Source organism: Cannabis sativa, chromosome 7 (assembly GCF_029168945.1).
Source record: "Cannabis sativa cultivar Pink pepper isolate KNU-18-1 chromosome 7, ASM2916894v1, whole genome shotgun sequence".
NCBI lineage: Eukaryota > Viridiplantae > Streptophyta > Magnoliopsida > Rosales > Cannabaceae > Cannabis > Cannabis sativa.
In genome coordinates, this window is record NC_083607.1 from 59,256,003 (window position 1) to 59,278,831 (window position 22,829).

At 35.3% G+C, this 22,829-nt stretch overlaps 1 protein-coding gene across 1 annotated transcript; it reads right to left on the reverse strand.

Annotated features, from left to right (window-relative positions):
- Positions 1 to 1,278: 1,278 nt before the first annotated feature.
- Positions 1,279 to 8,851, reverse strand: LOC115697243 (cullin-4). The gene is made up of 17 exons (XM_030624170.2): positions 8,271 to 8,851; positions 6,508 to 6,623; positions 6,077 to 6,423; positions 5,092 to 5,272; positions 4,778 to 4,900; positions 4,348 to 4,635; positions 3,893 to 4,018; positions 3,636 to 3,737; positions 3,472 to 3,525; positions 2,946 to 3,052; positions 2,799 to 2,859; positions 2,571 to 2,702; positions 2,309 to 2,446; positions 2,115 to 2,195; positions 1,917 to 1,997; positions 1,731 to 1,811; positions 1,279 to 1,632 (listed from the first exon to the last, which is right to left on the reverse strand). The coding sequence occupies exons 1-17, from the start codon at positions 8,620 to 8,622 to the stop codon at positions 1,519 to 1,521; spliced, it is 2,484 nt and encodes an 827-aa protein (XP_030480030.1). The 5' UTR covers positions 8,623 to 8,851; the 3' UTR covers positions 1,279 to 1,518.
- Positions 8,852 to 22,829: the final 13,978 nt, after the last annotated feature.

The window sequence follows — 22,829 nt, forward strand, 5'->3', positions numbered from 1 at the left end:
CTTTATCTACCATTTTAAACCAGCAAGACTTTGAGTTACTGCTATGTATAATGTGGGGCATATGGACTGATAGAAATAAAGTGGTTCATGGTGGTTCTCCTAGACAGCCTGCTGCTATAGTGAATTATGCAGTCCGTTTCCATGAAGATTTTTCCAGAGCAAAGCAGGTGCCTTTACCTGCTACTGTCGATAGCCACCAACCATCTGAAACTTCCATTCCTCCCACGGTTCAGCAAGCTCCAAAATGGCAGCCTCCACCAAATAATTGTTTTAAATTGAATGTAGATGCTGCTACAAATGTGGATCAGAAAAAACTGGGCATTGGTGCTATAATAAGAGATCACAATGGTTTTGTGGTTGCAGCTTATTCAAAAGTTGTACAAGGAAGTTTTAGATCAGACGAAATGGAAGCAAAGGCACTTTTCCATGCACTTAATTGGGCTTCGCAGAATAGATTTGCTGTCACTCATATTGAAACGGATGCTTTGAGAGTCTCTAATGCTTTATCATTTGTTTCTCAGGATTTATCTTGTTTTTCTGATCTGATTATGGATGTTCGTTGTCTTTTGTCCTTTTTCCCTCAAGTTTTAGTTACCCATGTAAAACGCTCTGCTAATCAAGCAGCACATGGTCTAGCTAAATTCTCTTTAGGGTTGGATGATGACATTTGTTGGATAGGAGAAGTTCCCTATCCCATATTCTCTGTTGTTGTAGATGACTTCTAATTTATAATAACATTGAATTTTCTCAAAAAAAAAAAAAAAAAAAAAAAACTAAGTTATATTTCTAGAACTAGATACTAAACTAAGTCATTATCCACGTTTTATTTTTTTTTATTAATATATTTAAACCAATTTTTTTAAAACAATAAAAATTTAATAACTTACAGCAATCAAAAATTATTGCGTGACAATTTACTTAACACCTGTCGAAAATTAAAGTATTTATTTGCAACTAAGAGTTAAGCTTAAATATTTATACCACAAATTACTGTAATAAATTTTGATATCTTTCTAATCTTTTGTATTTTCTTTTTCTTTTTCTTTCACATAATGAATCACAATGTTTAATAATCCAATATGTACCTTTGTTCTCATTTACAAAACCTCTTTTAAGATTATTAACCTAAAACAAGCAAACAAAAAAAAAATTGTAACACTAAACCAAGTCAGAATAAACTCACTGCCCTTAAACTTTTACTCTTTTAATATTAGTAATAATAATCATTATCATATTAAGAAACAAAACACTGAACAATCCTATTTCTTTCCAAGAAAGTGAAGAACCAACTCCATCAAAGGAATATAAATTGGAAGAGAGAAAAATAAAACTGAATATAATTTACAATAAGTAACAATCTCATCAAAAATGAAAAACTAGAACGATTACTGTACATTAATCCGACAAGGAATTGCACATTCTGCCTCCTTCTTCAGATGACAGAAGCTCCCCTCCACTGTCATTTACAAGAGCCAAGAAAGAAAAAGAAAAACAAAATGGTAAAAAAAAAGGTTTCGATTATGCCAAGTAGTTGTAAATTTGTGGGTTGCTCTTGTCTCGCTCTAGGTACTCTCTGTCGATGAGGCTTTCGATCCTCTTCTTCAAATCAGCTGGTTTTATCGGAAACTTGAGCTGATCATATCACAATACAGCAATTATTGCCATTCGGGTTAGTTACAATCATTGTTTTCGGTGAACTTGTTTTTGAAAATAAAACGAGGGTGGTTTACCTGTTGGAAGAGTTCGGTAATCAGAAGTGTGTGACTTAGCACTTTCCTAGTTTTCATTATCCGAACAATAGCAGCATCAACCTAAGGGATTAGAAGAAAATGTAGTTTGGTTAGGCCACAGATTCTTTTAAGAATAATCTCTTTCGGGTTAAAAAAACAATAACATAATCATAAAACGAAGGTAACCTGATATTGACGGTCTTGGAATACTCTTTCAGTGGTGCTCGTGTTTTCCTCTACTGTTTCCTTCATCTGGATTGCATTTACCTGTACACGAAAAGATTGTTAGCTTCAAGATCTGCCATACAAACTGGAACAACAACAACGGGATTTTGACAATCATCACAAAGATTCTCTGGACCGCAACAATTTAAAAAACTGTACCTTGATACGGTAGAGAGGAGCAGTAAATCCGTCATTGAACAAAAATGAATCATTGTCCTCCACATCTCTCCCTTTAGGCAACTGCAGAAATCATGTTCAAAGGGAATTGAATATTGAATTGTATGATAAAATTCCTACGTAATATAAACTCCGGCCTTATAAATCCTATGAATGAATTATATCGATGAACCTACCTTTTGAAGGACTCGAACCTTTCCACAAGCAAGGGACTGCAAAGTTCTTCTTAGTTCCTTATCCTCGATGCCTGTGGAATCTTTAATATCTTGAAAGCTTAGCTTCTCGGCATCATTAAACAGCATAAGAACAACAGTCTGCGGTATAATAAATTCAACATGAGCACACGAACAATCTTTAGTCATCACACCTTTGGGTAGGCAGAACTTGAGAAGGAATATATGCTTATGAAAACTGATGAAGTTTAGCCTATAAACCAACCTGAAAAAGAGAAACTGCAAGCTCCTTTTTGCCTTTAGGAAACTCGGCTTTCAACACACAATGACCCAATGAATTTTGCCACATCAAACGCCTTCCACTGTACTTGCTCAAGTAAAACTCCTTGAAAATGTCCTATTAACCAAGCAAAAGAATAAAATTAAGAAAAAACATAAGATTAAAAACACAAGCATTACTCATCGTGAAGAGAATCCGTACTGCATAAACTACCTGATACACATTCAGTTCATGAGGGAGTCTAATATCCATGGGAGGGTATGTTGGCCAGTACCTGAAGCAAGGTATCGTAGCGATTAAGCTTCTTTGGATTAATAATGATGCACAATTATATTAGATGAAGAAATTTCTTCAAATTACCCTGTGGTTAGGACATGAACACTCATCTCAATCCCTGATGGGAGTTTCGTCCTTGCTTGGGATGATTGTTTGAAGGACTCATTTATCTCTTTCGATAACTCAATATCCTATAGGGATATAAACAGAATACGGTAAGAAAATCTTAACTGGTACAGATTGAATCTGAGCAAGAACTGGTTGATGTATCAATCAAGCTAAACTAAAAAGCCTATAAAATATCTTTGATACGAAGAACTGGATGTTAATTTGGACAAAATTGTAAGCCTATAGAAAGTTTCCCTTCAACATGTTAATTTGATCCACAAAAATCAACACATAAGACGGAAAATAATGCAGTTGAACAATTAACAGTTAAAACATAACCCCTACTCTTGGGAAGAAAAAGTTTAGTCAAGAAAGAGAATTTCGTCTGCACACCTCTTTTTTCAAGGCCTAGATTACCACAATTAAATCAAACTACCAATTTTTGAAACAAAACTTTATCGATTAATCACAACTGCTGAACTGAAAACAGAAACTAGCAAACCTTAAACATTCCCTCAAGTTTATTTGTAAATTGACTTCCACACTCAGTTTTCAGCTGCATCAGAAATTAAATACTGTTAATACCATATTTAGGCTGAAAATAGAATACATAACATAGGTAGTTACAATCTTCAAAAAAAGGAAAAGGGTAGTTATAATCTTAACCTTAGAGATCATAGACTTCTCTGCATCAATAGAAGCACTCTTCCCCAAAAGCAGCCTTTTTGCAAGATCTTTCTTATAAAAGGCTTCAAATACATCTTTGCCCTTAATTAGTAAAAAAGAGAAAAGCAATTGCCGTTACTCATTATTGGTATCATCTTGAATACAAACATAAACAAATACAAATAATTGAAAAGCAGGAACAAGGATTGGGAGGAATATAATTGACTATTCCATTCATAAACCAAATACTAGCATACCTGTATAAACCTGAACAACACCAAGACTTTGTCAAGGGTGCCTTCCAATTCTTCTTCAGAGGTACCTTTATTCCCAGCCCGAAGTTTCTCATCAAGAAACTTTGCAATCAGTTCAGCAGGGCGGTTCTGTTATGCAGAAAAGAAATTTGCACTCTTACAAACAGGATATATGTACACATAATAAATTGCACCGGCATAATATGAAAGGAAATGCATGATCAATCAGGTCAGGACAAAACAGGAAAATGAGAATAAGAAGCACAAATTTAACTATGTCTAGGTTGCCTAAGTACGAAGATACCCGAAGTTAATTTCGTGCTGTTAAGTATTTCCTACTTTTGATTTGAGTATCTTTCTTTATTTCATTTTTCTATGCCACCTTCCATTGTAAAATTAAGTAAAACAGCCAGAGAATAGCAGGAGAAAGAAAGTATGCGAGGGGTCAAAAATGTAACCTGACGCAGATTAATCAAATACTCAAAAGCATCCTTTATTGTGTTGCAAAACGCTTCATTCTTGTAGAAGCTTTCTTCCCAAATCGTATCAAGAGCAGCCTTGAAATCCAAAAGGCAGGATACCATATCTTTATCTTTCTCTTCATCCATGACAATGCCCTGGCCTGTTTTCCGAACATATAAGCTAAGGGCTTGCCTTAGAGATTCAAGAGCACTAACTCTAGATAACAGATTGTATGTCCTTCTAAGGTCTTCAATACGATTCCCATCCATCAACAACATGAACCCCTAGAACACATCCAAAAAAATGCAGCAAGATAGAAAAGTGATTACATTAAGGTAAAAATTGACACATTACATAAATATAAATATATATATCTACAGTGAAGGATAAAATAGATGATTCAATCATTTAACGTTAAACAGAAACCTTATCGAGAATAACAGATATATGGCGTTCAAGAAGCTGCTTTTCTGCAGTTGCTATTAATGGTTTTCTTGTAGTAGCATCCAGGTAGAGCAAGCATCTCTCGTGTTCTTCATGTAACCTTGTCTGTAACAAATCACCAATAAATGTAAAATACCAAATACAGGATTTGTTTTTCTTTCTCAGATTAGGTCAATATCACGAGAGTTAAAGGTCATGGGACCGAAGTAATTGTTAAATCATTGACAGGAAAAGGAAAGGAGAAAAAAAAAACATCGACAGTCATTTGAACAAATAGGAGTGGAACAAATATGCACCTCTACATGCTTTAAGTAATCTGGAACATCTGATTGTTGCATGTATTTCATGCCTTCAGCAGCATAAAATTCAGAAGTGCGCTCAAGAAATGGTTTCTCAAAGCTTTCTGCGTAAATTCCTAGTGCGGTAAACATCTTCAGAAGGTGGTTAAGAAGTGCTCTATCCACTGCTTCACCTAATCTGCAAACCAAAAACATATATTGCAGATTATAAGTTCCTCAAATGATAAATCACAAGCAATAATTTGAAAATTCAAGTTAAAGAACACAAATCTTAAAACCATATCATGATGTTTTTACTATAGCATCTTCAACTATGCCTCAATAAGTCCACATAGACTAATCCTACCTGCCCCACTAGAAAGTAATTATACATGAGCCAGTAAAATTAACCGATAAATAAACAATTAAAGGATGTTACGACAAAAACAAAGAACGAGATCCTTAGTTCGATAAAAAAAAAAAAAAGAATGAGATCCTTATAAATTAAATAAAAATAATTGTAAAGCAAGGACCTAACTAGAGAAACTACAATCTCTTGAAAATTGAACCTTGGAAATACAAAGAAAAGATATTATTGAATACTGAAGGGAGAAAAAATCCAACAAAATTCTTTCAAAAAAAAAAAAAGTAAGCTTTTATCCCTTCTTTCAATGTAGCTGTACCCAAGTTCACAGCAACAATAAAATTGAATAGCCAATATATCCACATGCATCATTTTTTTTTTCGGTATCTTGCATAGCATCTCTATTTAGGGCATGCCCCAAGCACAGGAAACATTAAAAAATTGTGCCAACCTTCAATAATTTGTATTTCTATTGGAGAATATAGTTAAACTTAATTTCTTTAACACGGAGAAAAGAAAATATAGGAATTACATTATAAAATGTTATTGGAAGTAGTACATGTTAAACTTGCATGTTTAAAAGAATATATAAATTCTATATAAAATAAAATAACTAAATGAAAAAAGAATTTAATTTACCGTTCTTTTTCAATCATTCTTAAAAGGCCAGTAACAGTTTTGTGCTCTACTTCTGGAGACAAAGAAAGATGTTTGCGGAAAAGCTGCAATCCCATATCCCACAGTGAACGGACATTTGGTGTTTGTTTCACATATGTTCTATCTAGGTACAGAGCTATACCACGGATCATCAACATTTGGTTACATAGATCCTGCCAGCATCTCTCAACGAGGGATAGAAAAACCAACAAATCTGGGCTTTGACCAACCAAGGATTGCAATGCCGCAGCTATATGCGTTTCACATTCTCTTTCAATCCGCTGATAAAGATTTCCCCCCATCTTATGAAGGCATAGATCATTGACGGCCTGAGAGCAACACAAATGGTTTACACTCATCTACATTTGTAATGTTTATTTATTCAAAGAAAGAAGAAATCGTGTAGAAAATACCTGATATAGCTTCTCTAGATCACAAGAATCAGGTTGCTTTAAGAATATAGCACAAATAGCTGATTTAAGCTTTCCCCATGTTTCCTCTTCAAAATTTGTGGGCAACATAGGTTTTCCTAACATAACGAAAAGTGCTATGTATCAGCCAACCTTTAAATACATAATTTTACTTTAACACTTGAAAAACCAATTCTATGAGAACCTTTTCAAAGATGACTGTACAGACCAATTTCCATAAACCACTTGGAATTCGGATATCCATATTCAATTTCGAGCCTAGAATTTTACTTTCTTTTAATTTATTTTTACCATTTAACAGCTGTAGTTTATATGAAACAAGTATGCAATCATAAAAGAAGAACATAAGGGAAACAAATACTAAAATCACATAGAGGTCTGTACCAAAATCCCATTTGCCACCTTAGTTGAAATGTAAACTTAAATTGGAACTTGGAATCTACCGCACAACGATATGTGCCATTTCAGAGAGTTGGGGACAAAGAATAGTCAATTGGATGTTAAAAGGATAAACAATATCAAAGGATCACACATCAAAAGATAAAAAGATTAAAGAATGGAACAGAAATTTAGGAACTTTTGATGTTACAACGCTAGAATAGCAATCATTGCACTCTTAGTAACAGTAAAAAATTGCAAATATGCTTAAAGACCATAGAAAGAAAGAGAGATAAGATTGTTAGATATAAGTTTAAAGTTTCACAACAAACAAGGAAACACAAAACTTTAAGAAATCTTAAGCCCGGGTGAAACTTTTCAGGTTGGCACTAGAGCACATTTCTGCAATGGTAATATTTGACAAGCAAAATTTCGAAAGTTTAGTGACATAAACTTTATATTTTACCAGGACCCTAAGTTGAGTTTTCACTTTTAAATCAAAGATTTGAAGATAAGCATTTCGACAGAAACAAAGTAACCAACAAATAATAAGCGCAGAGTCGACATTAACAATAAAAAAACTATGAATCGGAAACAATTTTGAAGATAAGACATTGGATACGACATGTAAGATCTGCTCATCTCTTACTACTTTAGAAACCATTTTATATTAGCAAAACACAGCTCCCATATCAGTAACTAACCAAAAGGATGATCACTAAATTAGAGTAACATAACACCCAAAAAGGGTAGCCAAATTGTCAAACATGTGGTTTGCTCCTACAAGGTTTGAGGTTCGAGTCCCCAAATATTGTAGGATTAGGCGGGATCCTAGTTTCAAAAACTAAATTAGAGTAACATAACATAACCTGTCAGTCAATCAAGGTAAGCAGTGTTCAGTCATAAGAAGACCCTGAAAGTCCAAAAGCACAAAACTTTCACAGAACCCAAACACCAATGCTAGCTAGCTCAATAGCATATAAGTTCCCTGAGTACGAAAATTTCGGATCTAATTTGATATAAAATAGTAATACTAGTGTCATTTCTTATCAATAGAACAGAAGTAACTCGTAGAAAAATTCCTCATTTCCAACACAATTGAATTCATAAAACCTGTATGAGAATCTAATTACCCAGCCAAGAACTCATTTCCAGCTAAACCCACAACCAAAATTAAAACCCCAATACCGAACTAAGCTTTTCAATCCCAAATAATCAAACCTATCCACAAAACCCCAAAAGCACAAATCAAAAAAGATCTTCAAGAAAGGAAAAAAGAAAAAATTCGGAAAACCCCACAAAGCAAAACAATTCAAAAATCAATATTGCAAACTGAAAAATCGAAGAAGAGCAGAAACAAACCAAACCTTTGTTGAGCTTGATTACGAGCTTCTTAGCAGGCTGCGGCGGCGTAGCCTTCTTCCTTGACAAATTAGCAGCTACGGCTCGACCAGAGGAGTCTTCTGGCTTAAGATCTTCGTCGAGGGTCATTGAAGAAGGGTCGAAAACGACGTCGTTATCAGCAGGTGAGGCAAAATCATGAGCAGCAGCAGTAGGAGGAGGAGGATGTTGATGGTGTAAGCCATTCTTAGCTGGGTCGAGAGAGCAAGACTTGGACTTCTTCATGGGAGGAGCTGAAGAAGAAGAGGAGGAAGAAGAAGAGGTCGGAGGAGGAGGACGGAAGGTGGTGGCGGCCAAACGTTTGGTGGGGTGAGACATGAAAAGTGTGATCAACAACAGAGCATTGTAAGTGAGAAATATACACAAAGATTGTTGATTTGATGATGAGACAAACCAGAAACCCAAACCCAAAATCACCAAACCAAAGCCAAAGCCAAAGAGAAGGAGAGAAAGGAGAAAGGAAGAGATATCCGTGTGTGTTGTTGTTGTTGTTGTTGTGATTGTTTTTGTGAGAAGAGTGAAGAGAGATTTTATTTTTATTGTTATTATTTTATTTTATTTTATTTTATTTTTTGAAAAATGAGAATGGCTAATTAGTATTTTTGTTTCGATAAATTTTTATTCACGTTAAGTGTTTAATAGTAAAATTTGATGGAAGTTTTTGAATTTGATAATCTTTGATGGTGTTTGAAAACACTTTTGTTTTCTAAATTTTTAATCACAAAAATAAAAGTAGAATTTTTGTTTTAAAATTTTGTTTTTGAAAAACTAAAATGTGTTCTGTAGTTTATTAATTTTAAAAATAAAAAACAAATTTGTATTCTGTAAATTTTATTTTTATTTGTTGATTTTATTTAATTTAGATCTGAATCCGGGATCAGGTCTGAGGCCGGGACCGGGCTTGGGTCCGGGTCGGGATCTGGGTCCAGGGTCAGGGTCCGAGTCTGAGTCCGAGTTCGAGATCCAGAGTTTGGATGTGGGATCTAGGGTCTGGGATTTGGGGTCGTGTTTGAGGGTCTGAGTCTAGGGTTCGGGTTGGGGTCCAAGTCCAAGTCCAAGTCCGCATTAGGGTTGGGTTTGGGGTCTGGTTCTGAGTCCAGGGTCTGGGTCCAGGTCCAGGTCCAGGTCTGAGTTTGGGGTTGGGTCCATATTTGAGGTCCAAGGTCTTGGTCTGAGTTCGAGGTCTAAGGTCTGAATCTAAGTTCGGGTCTAGGGTTCGAGTCCGGGGTCTGGATTGGGTTTTGGTCTAAAATCGGGGTCCGGGTTCCAAGGTCTAGTTTGGGGTCGGACTCTAAAATATTGATTAAGAAAAAAAAAATTGTTTAAAAAAAATTGAAAATAATTTTTTTTTATTTTCAAAATTTTTAAAATTTTGATTCTTAATTAATAAATAAAAAAGTGAAAACAATGTTATAGAATATGATTTTGAAAAATATTTTCACTTTTCTGATTTAAAAAACTAAAAATTGATTCAAAAAAATGTTACCAAACGCACTAGAGCAAGATTTGGTACATGTTGAAAATAGGAAGGCAAAAGTCTTAATTAACCTATTATTTAATTAATTGATCTCATTTGAACTTAATAAAAGAAAATTGTGATGGGGAAAAGGTCGTTGAAGAGTTGTCGAATTGAAACAAACATTGTTTTTATTTGTACAAATTTTTTTCCTTATAAGTTCCATTAAAGAGCTAGCCCTAGGCGTGGCTTTGGTCAGGCATTTTAAAAGTGTATTAATCTTGTTGATGTGGTTATGTCATTTCCTTCGTGTTTTGTTCCTCTTCTATGGTGAGTTTCTAGTTTGGTGTTGAAACAACCCAACATTTTGAAACCCTAATATACAAAAATTTTCAATTTTCTTAAATTACTTGAGAAATCCTAAAAATTCTTAAAAATTAAATTTTCAAAGTTCGTGTGCGGACACTTATAGTTTCATAATTCGTACTCAAAATAACATTCAAATGATAAAATCCAATTGTATGTAGTCCTTAAACAGTTTTATCCCAAAAAGACCTACCTTCAAAATTATTAGAGATGTATATTAGCTGTAAAATCAACTAAAAATTAGACTAATTAGTTTCTTAGTACAACTTTTCTAAGTTGTGTATAAATACATACTATCTTTTCTCAATGAAATACAAGTGAATTATTCTCTTCGCCTTTGTTAACATGGTATAGAGCATCAATACGAAATTTAAAATTATGGTTTATTAAAAAATTGTAATTAAGGTTCTTCCTTTTTGGGGTTCCATTTTTTAGAAACCATACTTATAGGGCAAGTAACATATTACTACCGTCACCATAAGATTTCCCAGCCGCTGATCAAAGTAACCCAAGAGTTTGGTGGTCGGACCCCTTACATGTGAGCCTCACGTGCCGCCTGAAGATCTGGCGACTTTTCCCATGTGCCAATGCATGTAGGCATGTGGCCATATGTTTTCCAACTGTTTTTCTACCGGTTTCTATCCATGGTATTTTTGACTTAGTTTTGTATTTATTTTTTCCATCAAATTCTTTTTTGTGACTGTTGAGGTTTGTTTGTCGTACCTTCTTGTGGTTCTTCCCTTTTCTATTGTCCTTGTTTCTTAGTTCAAAATTATGGCTGAAAATAACTCTTCAATTATGACGGATGTGGTGTCAATAATGTCTAAAATTACTAATCATAAACTCAATAGTTTAAACTATTTGGATTGGAGCAAGACTATTCGCCTCTATTTACGGAGTATTGACAAAGATGATCACTTGACTCGAGATCCTCCAAAGTCAAATTTCAAGGAGATGGCTCATTTAACATGGCTTAGGGAGAATGCTCACTTATTTCTTCAGATTCAAAATTCAAATTAAAATGAGGTGATTGGTTTGATCAATCACGATGAATTTGTTAAAGAACTAATAGATTATTTAGAAATTTTGTACTCTGGAAAAGGAATCTCTCCTGCATGTATGACGTGTGCAAGGCATCTTATCGTGTGGAAAATAAGATAAATCCCTCATAAACCATTTTATAGATGTCAAGAAGACATATGAGTAACATAATTTTGTGACAGTCAGTAGTCCTGTGATCTGTAAGGGGAAACACCGGGTAAGCTGTGCAATCCCACACCGCCTGGGGAAGGTCAAGTGGGATGATTCTGAGACTGTGTAGGTATGGGACTACACAGTTGAAGAGAGCTTAAATGGATTGATTGGTACTACCTATATCAACAAGGTGCATCTTATTTTTCAGTAGCCCAATCACGAAAGAACTCCATAGTTAAGCCTGCTTGACTTGGAGCAAATTCAGGATGGGTGACCTCTTGGGAAGTTTTCCCAGGAAGCGTGCGAGTGAGGACAAAGCATGCTGGAAACACTCGTGTTGGTCTGTAGGGTCAGTCATCAATCCATGAAGCAGCCAGAGTGACGAACTCCTGTATAAGAGCCATTAGTCCGTGGGTGTAAGGGCCCAATGGAGGCTTGAAGCGGGGACGTTGCAAATGGTATCAGAGCCTTGACCCAGCCGGAAGTGTGGTCGACGAGGACGTCGGACCTCGTAAGGGGGTGATTGTGACAGTCAGTAGTCCCGTGATCCGTAAGGGGAAACACCGGGTAAGCTGTGCAATCCCACACCGCCTGGGGAAGGTCAAGTGGGATGATTCTGAGACTGTGTAGGTATGGGACTGCACAGTTGAAGAGAGCTTAAATGGATTGAGTGGTACTACCTATATCAACAAGGTGCATCTTGTTTTTCGGTAGCCCATCACGAAAGAACTCCATAGTTAAGCGTGCTTGACTTGGAGCAATTTCGAGATGGGTGACCTCCTGGGAAGTTTTCCCAAGAAGCGTGCAAGTGAGGCAAAGCATGCTGGAAACACTCGTGTTGGTCTGTAGGGTCAGTCATCAGTCCATGAAGTAGCCAGAGTGACGAACTCGTGTATAAGAGCCATTACTTCGTGGGTGTAAGGGCCCAATGGAAGCTTGAAGCGGGGACGTTACAAATGGTATTAGAGCCTTGACCCAGCCGGAAGTGTGGTCGACGAGGACGTCGGACCCGTAAAGGGGGGTGATTGTGACAGTCAGTAGTCCCGTGATCCGTAAGGGGAAACACCGGGTAAGCTGTGCAATCCCACACCGCCTGGGGAAGGTCAAGTAGGATGATTCTGAGACTGTGTAGGTATGGGACTACACAGTTGAAGAGAGCTTAAATGGATTGATTGGTACTACCTATATCAACAAGGTGCATCTTGTTTTTCGGTAGCCCATCACGAAAGAACTTCATAGTTAAGCGTGCTTGACTTGGAGCAATTTCAGGATGGGTGACCTCCTGGGAAGTTTTCCCAGGAAGCGTGCGAGTGAGGACAAAGCATGCTGGAAACACTCGTGTTGGTCTGTAGGGTCAGTCATCAGTCCTTGAAGCAGCCAGAGTGACGAACTCGTGTATAAGAGCCATTAGATCGTGGGTGTAAGGGCCCAATGGAGGCTTGAAGCGGGGACGTTACAAATTTGATGTTGCCCTTTAGTGTTGATGTGAAGGTTCAACAACGTCAACGAGAGCAGATGGCTATCATGAGCTTTCTAGTAAGGCTCTCCCCTGAATTTGATTATGTGAAAAATATAAGTTCTTTCTGCTCTGATCAGTATCTTGTTCATTCGCCTGCCTCGGTCATAGCTCCCCCAATTCTTACACCTCGACCACCTCTTAAGCCTCTTGTAGTGTACTCTAGGCATCCACCTCTCATTTCATGTCATGCACTTGCATCTTCGTCATCAGATCTGCCACTCAATGATGATCTTCCCATTGCACTACATAAAGGTAAACACCAATGTACATATTATTCAACACTTGGGTATGTTTCTTTTCTATTCTGCAAGATTTTTTTTTGTTAATTCAATAAAAATTATATTTTAAAAGTTAAATTAGTTATTTGCGACTTGTTTTATGACGCATTGCGATTTCATTCGCGATTTATTGAGTATAACACATTTTTAAAAACTTGACTTTTGTTTCTGTTGGGTTTTGTGCCCTAAATAAAACCCATTTCAATATAATCAGATTTACTTATTAATAAAGACCAGAAATAACATTTTATGTTGCATGGTTCACATGATTTATTTCATGATTATATATATAATGTATGAATTCTATTTAAGTCCAGAACATATGAATTTGGTAATAATTATAGTGTTGTCAGCACAGTGGAATATAATCTTAATTATATGTTCGAAAGTTTATTCCCTGATTTGTCAGTTCACTGGATTTAGACTGACATGATAATCAGCGATAGGTATTCTTACACCTTGGATAAGTGTTATGTCCTTTCCAGGGCATTGGCAAAGTTTACCAGTATCGAATGTATGGAGTATACATCGGAAGGGACCGATATTGAACTTTGATTAGATATATTAAAATTTACCGTAATATCTATTCAATTCAATATCACCCGGTGATCCTAGATCAAATGATCTTAATCTTGATATGATTAGGTTTGATCTCAAGAGTACTATACATGTTCTTTGATTTGTTAGTTAAGCCTACTTTTGGGTCAGGGTGATACGTACATTTTGGGAACATGATAGTATAATTGAGTGGGAGCGCTAACATAAATATGGAGTCTATAACTTCTATAGGAATTTAGAAGTGAAACCATGATATCCTTCGAGCTTGGCTAAACAGGGATAAATGGTGGAGATCTCATTTCACTTCGCTGAAATATCATTTATACGAAGCTAAGTGTTTTAAGGATAAAATACATTGAAGGTGTAACGGTAATTTAGTGCCTATTCAATGTAGATCATCTATTAGAGGGTCATTGATCAAATTAGGATTATAACAATGGATATTTAATGACGTATCTATATCGTGGAACATATAGAGCGTTCTATATGACTGAGAGTGTAATTCCAAGTTCTAAGTGTGGATTCAATAAGGAATTAATAAGTTAGGGAATTTACTTGGTAAATTTGGTTCAACTTATTGGAAGCTCGGTTTATATAGGCCCATGGTCCCCATACTAGTTGAGACCATACTGCTTGTAAGACTCAGTTAATTGATTTTAATTAATCAATTATAATTCTAAAGTTAGACTATGTCTAGTTTATGAATTTTCACTAAGTAAGGGCGAAATTGTAAAGAAAAGAGATTCTAGGTTTATTTATTAATTAAGAGAGTTTATATGTCTAAATTAATAAATATATTAAATGACAATATTATTTAATAATTAATTTTTTAGTTATTAAATAATTAGAATTAGCATTTAAATGGTTAAATTGGAAAATTGGCATTTTTGAGAAAATGGGATTAAAAAATGACAAAATGGGAAAGTTGCAAAGTGATGCCCATTTCCCTTATATGGCCGCCCACTATGCAAGGGGTTTACCATTTATTTTCCATTATTTTAATGCCATACAATTCTAACCTAAACCTAGATGACATTCTATAAATAGAAAGTGTTGGCTTCAGGAAACTATGACTTGCACATTGTTTCTTTCAGAGAAAGCCATAGCCACTTTCCTCTCTCTTTTCTTCTCTTAAAAATTTCGAAATCCTTGAGTGATAGAGTAGTGCCCACACACATCAAGTGGTATCTCAATCATAGTGTGTAAGACTGTAGGAGAATCCAAACAACAAGAAGGAGAATCAGCATCAAAGGAATTAGAGAAAGAGATCCAGATTCAGATCTTGATAATGCTCTGCTACAGAAAGGAATCAAGGGCTAGAGATCTGAATGGAAGGAGTCATTATATTCCGCTGCACCCAATGTAAGGTTTACAAAACTTTATATGTGTTTATTTCATTGTTTTAGAATTCATATTAGGATGTTAATGAAACATACTTGGTAGTAAATCTAGATCCTGGTAAAATATTTCCAACAGTTTCGTGACTTGTTTTGCTATATTATGTGATTTCATTTGCGATAATTTTATGTATATTTCTCGTAAATGCTTGCTTTTCAATTCACAACTTGTATCGCGACAGTTTGTGATGTCATTCGCGATTTGGGTATATATATTTCTTTTAAAATGCTGCCCCTGTTTTGACGACATGTTCTTGATGATTTCACGACATTTTATGATTTGTTTGCAATTTAATTATGATATATTTTACGACATTTTTTGGCAGTTTTTATTTTATGATTGTTTTTTTGTTTTGTAGTTGGTCGTAAATAAGTGCTTGTTTACCTAGCCCACTGAAGAGGAATATTTTAAGTCCATTAATAAGGGTAAATCCCTTCTTTGTTTTGAGATGGACATCGATCAGACGGTAGAGGGCGATGGTACACAAGAGTTTGTGTTTCAAAGCCAAGCAAAGACCATTAATGAGGTCATAACAAAGGCAAAGTTAGTTCCACCACCACCTGCTCCAAAAGCAAACAAGTTGTCTACTTCAGCCACTCTGTCCGCTCCAACCTACACATATGTGGATAATGACCTGACAAAGAGGTTGGATAGACTTGAGGCCCAGCAGGCTACCATCATATTGTCGTAGACAGAGTTACTGAATAGCCATCTCAATATGAGACAATCCTTTTTAGAAAGTTAGAAAGATTTGAAGGAGACTCTTTTGGCTAAGATGACCATTTTGATGGCATTGTTGAACCCGAAGGAGGGGGAACCACAACCCACCCAAGCAGTATATGACCAAGCAAGTTGTTGACCTGTGGAGAGTGATAATGAAGATGTGTTCCCAAAAAATTAGGAACTAGATGATAATGTGGCATTGTCTACTCTTATGGAAGCAATTATCATGGCCATTGGTGATACACAATCACAAGACGATGTTCTACTCCTGACTGGACCCCCAAAAGATGTACCATTTTTTAGGAAGAGAAAGTTGCCTTGCTACTTGAAGGACTACATTGGGGAAAAGAAGAAGAGGCAAGTTCTTCCAGAGAACGTTGATCTAAAAAGACCACATGATTGTAGATTGCTACGTGCACTCAAGAGGTGGTTGATTGGGGATATTCCAAATGTTTGTCCTAAGAATCTGCACACTGACATGGGCGATGTCAAGTTCTTCACGAAGTTGTTGATGATGGGGAATTGGTTGGACGAGGACGTAAGTATTTATTTATGGTACTCTTTTATAATATTTTTATTATTTTTTTTATTAATTATGTTACATTTTTTTGACATTTCACTACATTATCGCGACATTATTGCCACATAAAATGCCTTCCATATTATGATTGCTTTTTGTTTAATGTTATCTTTTTATCGATATGTTCGCAACATTTTGCAACTTTTTGGCAACATATGCTATCCTCAAAATTGTTTTTTAAGCTTGTGTTTAGTATAATACTTTCACAATATGTTGCGATATTTTGCGATCTAAGTTGCGATAACATGCAACTTGATTTGCGACATCTAGCGATTTAGATTTCGATAAAAGAGTGATTTGGAGGTTATGGGAGTTGTTAAAAGCCATCCCAATAGCAAAAAATATTTTACTATTAATGCAGAAAAAAATAGTAACTAGTTACTAGTTACCAAATTTTTCAGCTTTTGCAAATAACACTCCAACCTATTCCAAACTATTCCCACTTTATTTATATCACATACACATTATAAATGATAAAATTCAATCCCTAACAACTATATTTGAATTATAGTTTTTGAATTTTAAAAATTAAGTTGTGTAACCACTCTTTACACACTTAATTAGTGATCATGTGGAAGTTACAAAATATTAGTAACTCCACCTCTTATGTTACAACTATTACATATATGTAACTCCCAATCACATTATATTGTGATTATTACATGTATATAATTCCTAATTATATTATATTCATAATAATATATATAATATATAACAATTTTAATCTTAAACATTATATTATTTAATAAATAATATAACATTCTCCCACTAGATTAAAATTTGTGATACCTCATTGTAACACTTTATTTAATCAATCAAATACCTCATATATCCCCCACTTTGATTGAATAATTAACACTCTCTATAGAGTCCTTGCTTAAATGCATAAGGTTAAGTATTTTTCAACTTGAACTTAACCATAGTGTAACCATCACAAATTTTATTGAAAATTTGGTTGACAGAGCATTAAACTAACTTTTCTTTATAATAAAACGGTAATGACACACACACTTTTGCTAGGTTCACCCAAGACCTCATGTCTCGCTTTGCACAGTTAATGGCCTTGTGCACATTCCATTCATTGACCTTGTTGAGAAAATATACTCCCTATTTCTCATTTAGGGCGGCACCACCCTTAGGTCAATATAGGTAGAATTCTTGCAGTATTTGTTACCAAAATACTTGTTTTCTAAACTGAATTCTATTAAAGACTTTTAAAAGTCTAACCCTCAAATTGGTAACTCAGTAAGTACTTCACAACTTTATAGGATGGGACATATAGTACTTATCACATTTGTTCACACATTGATTTGTTCTTACCTATTGAACCTAACACTAGTAAAGTTACTAGTATTAAGATAGGTTACCCTCAATTGTGAACCAGTTTAGGGAGTTTTAGTCCCATCCCTTTAGAAGTTTTTTCCACTATATCTCTAGTTAGTGGCTTCGTAAACGGATCCTCCAAGTTTTCACTTGATCTCACATAGGATATTGAGATGACTCATCTTTGAATCAACTCACTTACATATCCATGTCTTAGACTAATATGTCTATACTTCCCATTATATACTCTACTGTATGCTCTAGCCAATGTTGCTTGGTTATCACAATGTTATTGATATTGTAGATACATCCTCTTTAATTATTAGAATCCCAATTAAGAGATCTCTTAACCATTCGGCCTCTTTCCCAGTGGCAGCTAGAGCTATAAACTCTGCTTCCATTGTGGAATGAGAAATGCAAGTTTGTTTCTTGGACCCCTAAGAAACCGCCCCTCCACCTAGGGTAAATACCCAACCAGTTGTGGACAAATTATCCTCAAGGTTGGCTATTTAACTTGCATCAGTATATCCTTCTAAAATTGAAGGAAATTTGGAGTAGTGAAGGCATAGGTTTTTGATTTTCTTTAGATAACCCAAAACTCTCCCTATTGTCTTCCAATGATTCACACTTGGATTACTAGTAAACCTACTAAGTTTACTCACCGCAAATGATATATCGAGCCTTGTACATTGGGCAGCGTACATAAAGCTCCCTATAACACTTGCATACTCCAACTGAGCCACTGCTCTACCACTATTTTACTATGATCGAATGGTGTGTTGGCCTCTTTAGCCTTTAGATGGCTAAAATTATTCAACACTTTCTCAATATAGTGTGCTTGCCCTAAAGCAAAACCCCCACTATGCCTTGTAACTTTGATACCCAAAATAGTATCCACTTCTCCAAGGTCTTTCATTTTAAAGGTTGAAGAAAGAAACCTCTTAGTTTCTTCTATTCCTTTCATGTTATCACTAAGGATTAACATGTCATCCACATATAAGCAAACAATTATCACATAATTTTTTACAAGTTTTTGAATACAAACACCTGTCTCCATTGTTATGCCTAAAGCCATTTGAAAGAATAGCATTGTCAAACTTGACATGCCATTGTTTCGGAGCTTGCTTTAATCCATATAAGGATTTCTTCAACTTACACACTTTATGTTCATTCTTTGGTAGGACAAACCCCTCAGGTTGTTCCATATAGACCTCCTCATTAAGGTCACCATTTAAGAATGTCGTTTTTACATCCATTTGGTGAACATACAAGCTGTGTAATGAAGCCAATGCAAACAACACCCTTATGGTAGTTGTTCTAGCAACATGAGCATAAGTATCAAAATAATCAATACCCTCCTTTTGCCTAAAACCTTTAGCTACTAACCTAGCTTTAAAGGTTTGTATAGAGCCATCAGTGAGATATTTCTTTCGAAATATCCACTTACACCCAATTGCTTTGCATCATTGCGGAAGATCCACAACATCATAGGTGTCATTGGAGAGAATTGAGTCCATCTCATCATCAGCTACTTCTCTCCAAAATGCACTATCTCTAGATTGCATGGCTTCTAGAAAAGTCTTAGGATCATCCTCAATAAGAAGTATTAAAGGAATTTTCCTTATTACTTCTTCTTTAGTCCCTTCTACCATGTAGAAAGAAATTAGTTGAGAATCTATTTCATCCTTATTTAGACTTTTCTCTTTTCTCACCCTTTGACCTCTCCTAGGTTCAATGGGTTGTTCTACAACTTTAGTAGTGTTCTCCTCTTGAGATCCTCTTTTAGAAGTAGAAGCTTGAGAATTATTTTCATATAAAATATTCTCACCTAGAGGTGTGGAACTTTGAGAGTTGTCCTCATACAACTTATTCTCAAAAAATTCTACTTCTCTAGATTCAATTACAACATTAGATTCCACATCCAATAGCCTATATGCCTTACTATTGTTGGCATAACCAACAAATGCAGATTTTATGGCCCTTGAACCCAACTTGGTTCTATTTGGTTCGGTCTTCTTACAATAAGCAAGACACCCCCACCCTTTGAAGTAACCAATATTTGGTTTTCTTCCTTTCCATAACTCATATGGAGACATGTCATTTTTCTTCATAGGTATTCTATTAAGAATATGACATGCGGTTAAAAGTGCCTCCCCCCATAAGTTGTTGTTCAACTTAGAGTACACTATCATATAATTGACCATTTCAAGAAACGTTCTATTCTTCCTTTCGGCTACACCATTTTGTTGTGGTGTATGTGGTGCCGAACTCTCATGAATTATACCATTTTCCTCACAAAAATGAGTAAATTCATTAGAGAAGTATTCACCTCCTCTATCACTTCTCAACACTTTTATTTTCATGTTAAGTTGATTTTCAACCTCCGCTTTGAAAATCTTAAAAGCACCAAAGGCCTCATCCTTTTCCTTTAACAAATATACATAAGTATATCTACTATAATCATCAATAAAAGTAATAAAATACATTTTACCACCTCTAGTTAGAATAGCATTTAATTCATATAAATCACTATGAATTAAATCTAACAATTTTGAATTTCTTTCAACATTTGGAAAAGGTTTTTTAACCATCTTTGCTTTTACACAAGTTTCACATTTACCATAATTTCTTATATCACAATCAATCATGCCACATTTTTTTTTTAACTTTTTTCATAGTAGAAAAATCAATATGAGCTAATCTAAGATGCCACAAAAATAAAGAATCATGCTCAATCATATAAGTGGAACTAGATGCTTTATTATTGCTAACATTAAAAGTTACATCATTGGTGCACAATTTCACCATTCCCTCACAAGAGTACCCCTTGCCCAAAAATACATTACACTTGGTAAGTATGAGCTTACCGGATTCATAAACGGCCTTAATGCCGGGCTTTCCAAGTAAGTCACCACTTATCAAGTTTCTATTCATGTCGGGCACATAAAGCACATTCACCAATGTGACTTTCTTACCGGAGGTGAAAAACACATTAATGGTACCTTTGCCTAGTACCTTTGATTTGACCTCATTGCCCATTTGGATCTCATGGTTACCCTTTGACTCTTCAAAGGTCTTGAACAATGATTTGTCATATGTGACATGAACGGTGGCACATGTATCATACCACCATCCCTTCACTTTCCCTTGCACGGAATTCACCTCACTAAGAGTAGCAATGATATCCTCCTCGATAGCATTTATTTTGGGTCCCTTAAAGTCTTTTCTATGCTTACAATCCTTAGCATAGTGTCCAAGTTTTCCACACACAAAACATGGACCTTTTCCACCTTTGAATTGGTTTGGTTTAGACTTTGGACCCAAGGTATTACCATTTTTGGTATTTCCCTTATTCTTATTAGGAACTTTGGAAGTTGCATTTGCTTTGGAGTCTCTTCATTAGACCCCTCCACAAGCTTATCCCTACATATCGATTCCTCCTCGATTCGAATATGTTTTTGGATTTCTTCCAAAGAGTAATCCTCATTTTTATGAAGGATTCTCTTCCTATAATTCTTCTAAGATGGTGGCAATTTTGCCACTATTGCACCAACTTGGAATGCCTCGGGAAGTTCAATTTTGAGCACTTTCAATTTATTAACAATAACTTGCAACTCATGAATTTGAGGTAAAAGAGGTTTAACATAAAGAAATTTTAAATTAAAATATTGAGAAATTAAAAATTTCTTGGTACCATCCTCCTCGGCCTTGAATTTCTTTTCAAGGTGATCCCAAATTTCTTTGGCATCTTTAGTGTTGGTGTATAGGTCATAAAGCCTATCCGAGAGTGAGTTGAGGATGTGTCCTCTACATAGAAGATTGTCATCTTCTTTCTTCTTCCTTTGTGCCTTGATCTCATCGGTATCCTTGTCGGTAGATGCGGGTAAGGGCTCCAAGGTGGACTTAAGAATATAGGCAATCTTGAGTGTGGTTAGGAGGAACCTTACCTTGTCTTGCCACTGTTGGAATTATTTTACCAGGATCTTAGATCTACTCACAAGTATGTTGATTAACACCCTAAATATGAACTTCTAAAACGATTATAAATAAACACATATAAAGTATGAGAAACCTTACATTGGGTGCAGCGGAATAATATGTCTCCTTCCACTCAGCTCTCTAACCCTTGTATCCTTTCTGTCGCAGAGTATTATCAAGATCTGAGCCCAAGTGTCCTTCTTGTTGAATTTCTTTCTTCACGATCTTCCTCACTATGATTGAGGTACTACTTGCTGTGTGTGGGCACTACTCTATCACTAAGAGGGTTCGAAATATTCAATGAAGAAGAATAAAGGAGAGTGGCAGCTAGGTTAGTGTTATGGCTCAGGTTTTTCTCTGAAGGAAACAAGATGCAAAAGTCACTTTTTCCTAAAGCCATCACTATCTATTTATAGCATGCCACATAGGGTTAGGTTTGAATTATTTGGCATTAAAATAATGAAAATATGAAATGATAAAACCTACTAAGGTGGCCGGCCATGGCTTAGTGGACTTGGGCCTCACTTTTGCAATTTTGCTATTTTATCATTTCTGCATCTCATTTTCTCAAAAACGCCAATTTTCAAATTCAACCATTTAAATGTCAATTTCAACTATTTAATAACTATAAATAATTATTAAATAATATTGTCATTTATCATATTTATTAATTAGACCAAACAAAGTATCTTAATTAACAAATATACCCTAAAACTCTTTCTTTACAGTTTTGCCCTTGCTTAGTGAAAAATTCACAAATAGACATAGTCTAATTTGAGAATTATAATTGATTAATCAAAACCAATTAAATGAGTCTTACAAGTAATATTGTCTCAACTAGTGGGGGGACCATGGGTCTATATATCCGAGCTTCCAATAAGCAGATCAAGAATTTACATCCTAAATTCACTGACTTATTAATTCTTCGTTGAATCCACGCATAGAACTTAGAATTGCACTCTCAATATATAGAACGCTCTATATGTTCCACCATATAGACAACGTCATTAGTTATCCATTGTTATAATTCGAATTTATCAATGATCCTCTATATAGATGATCTACACTGTAAAGGGATTAGATTACCGTAACACCCTACAATGTATTTTATCCTTAAAACACTTAACCCCGTATAAATGATATTTCAGCTAA

Bases quoted from the DNA above. Each gene is read 5' to 3' on its own strand.
- LOC115697243 (XM_030624170.2), bottom strand. From the start codon at position 8,622: ATGTCTCACCCCACCAAACGTTTGGCCGCCACCACCTTCCGTCCTCCT. The intron at 2,703-2,798 runs GTAGTTTATGCA...CTTGGTTAATAG, and splicing joins ATGAACTGAATGTGTATCAG to GACATTTTCAAGGAGTTTTA. The intron at 1,812-1,916 runs GTTACCTTCGTT...CTAATCCCTTAG, and splicing joins TCCAAGACCGTCAATATCAG to GTTGATGCTGCTATTGTTCG.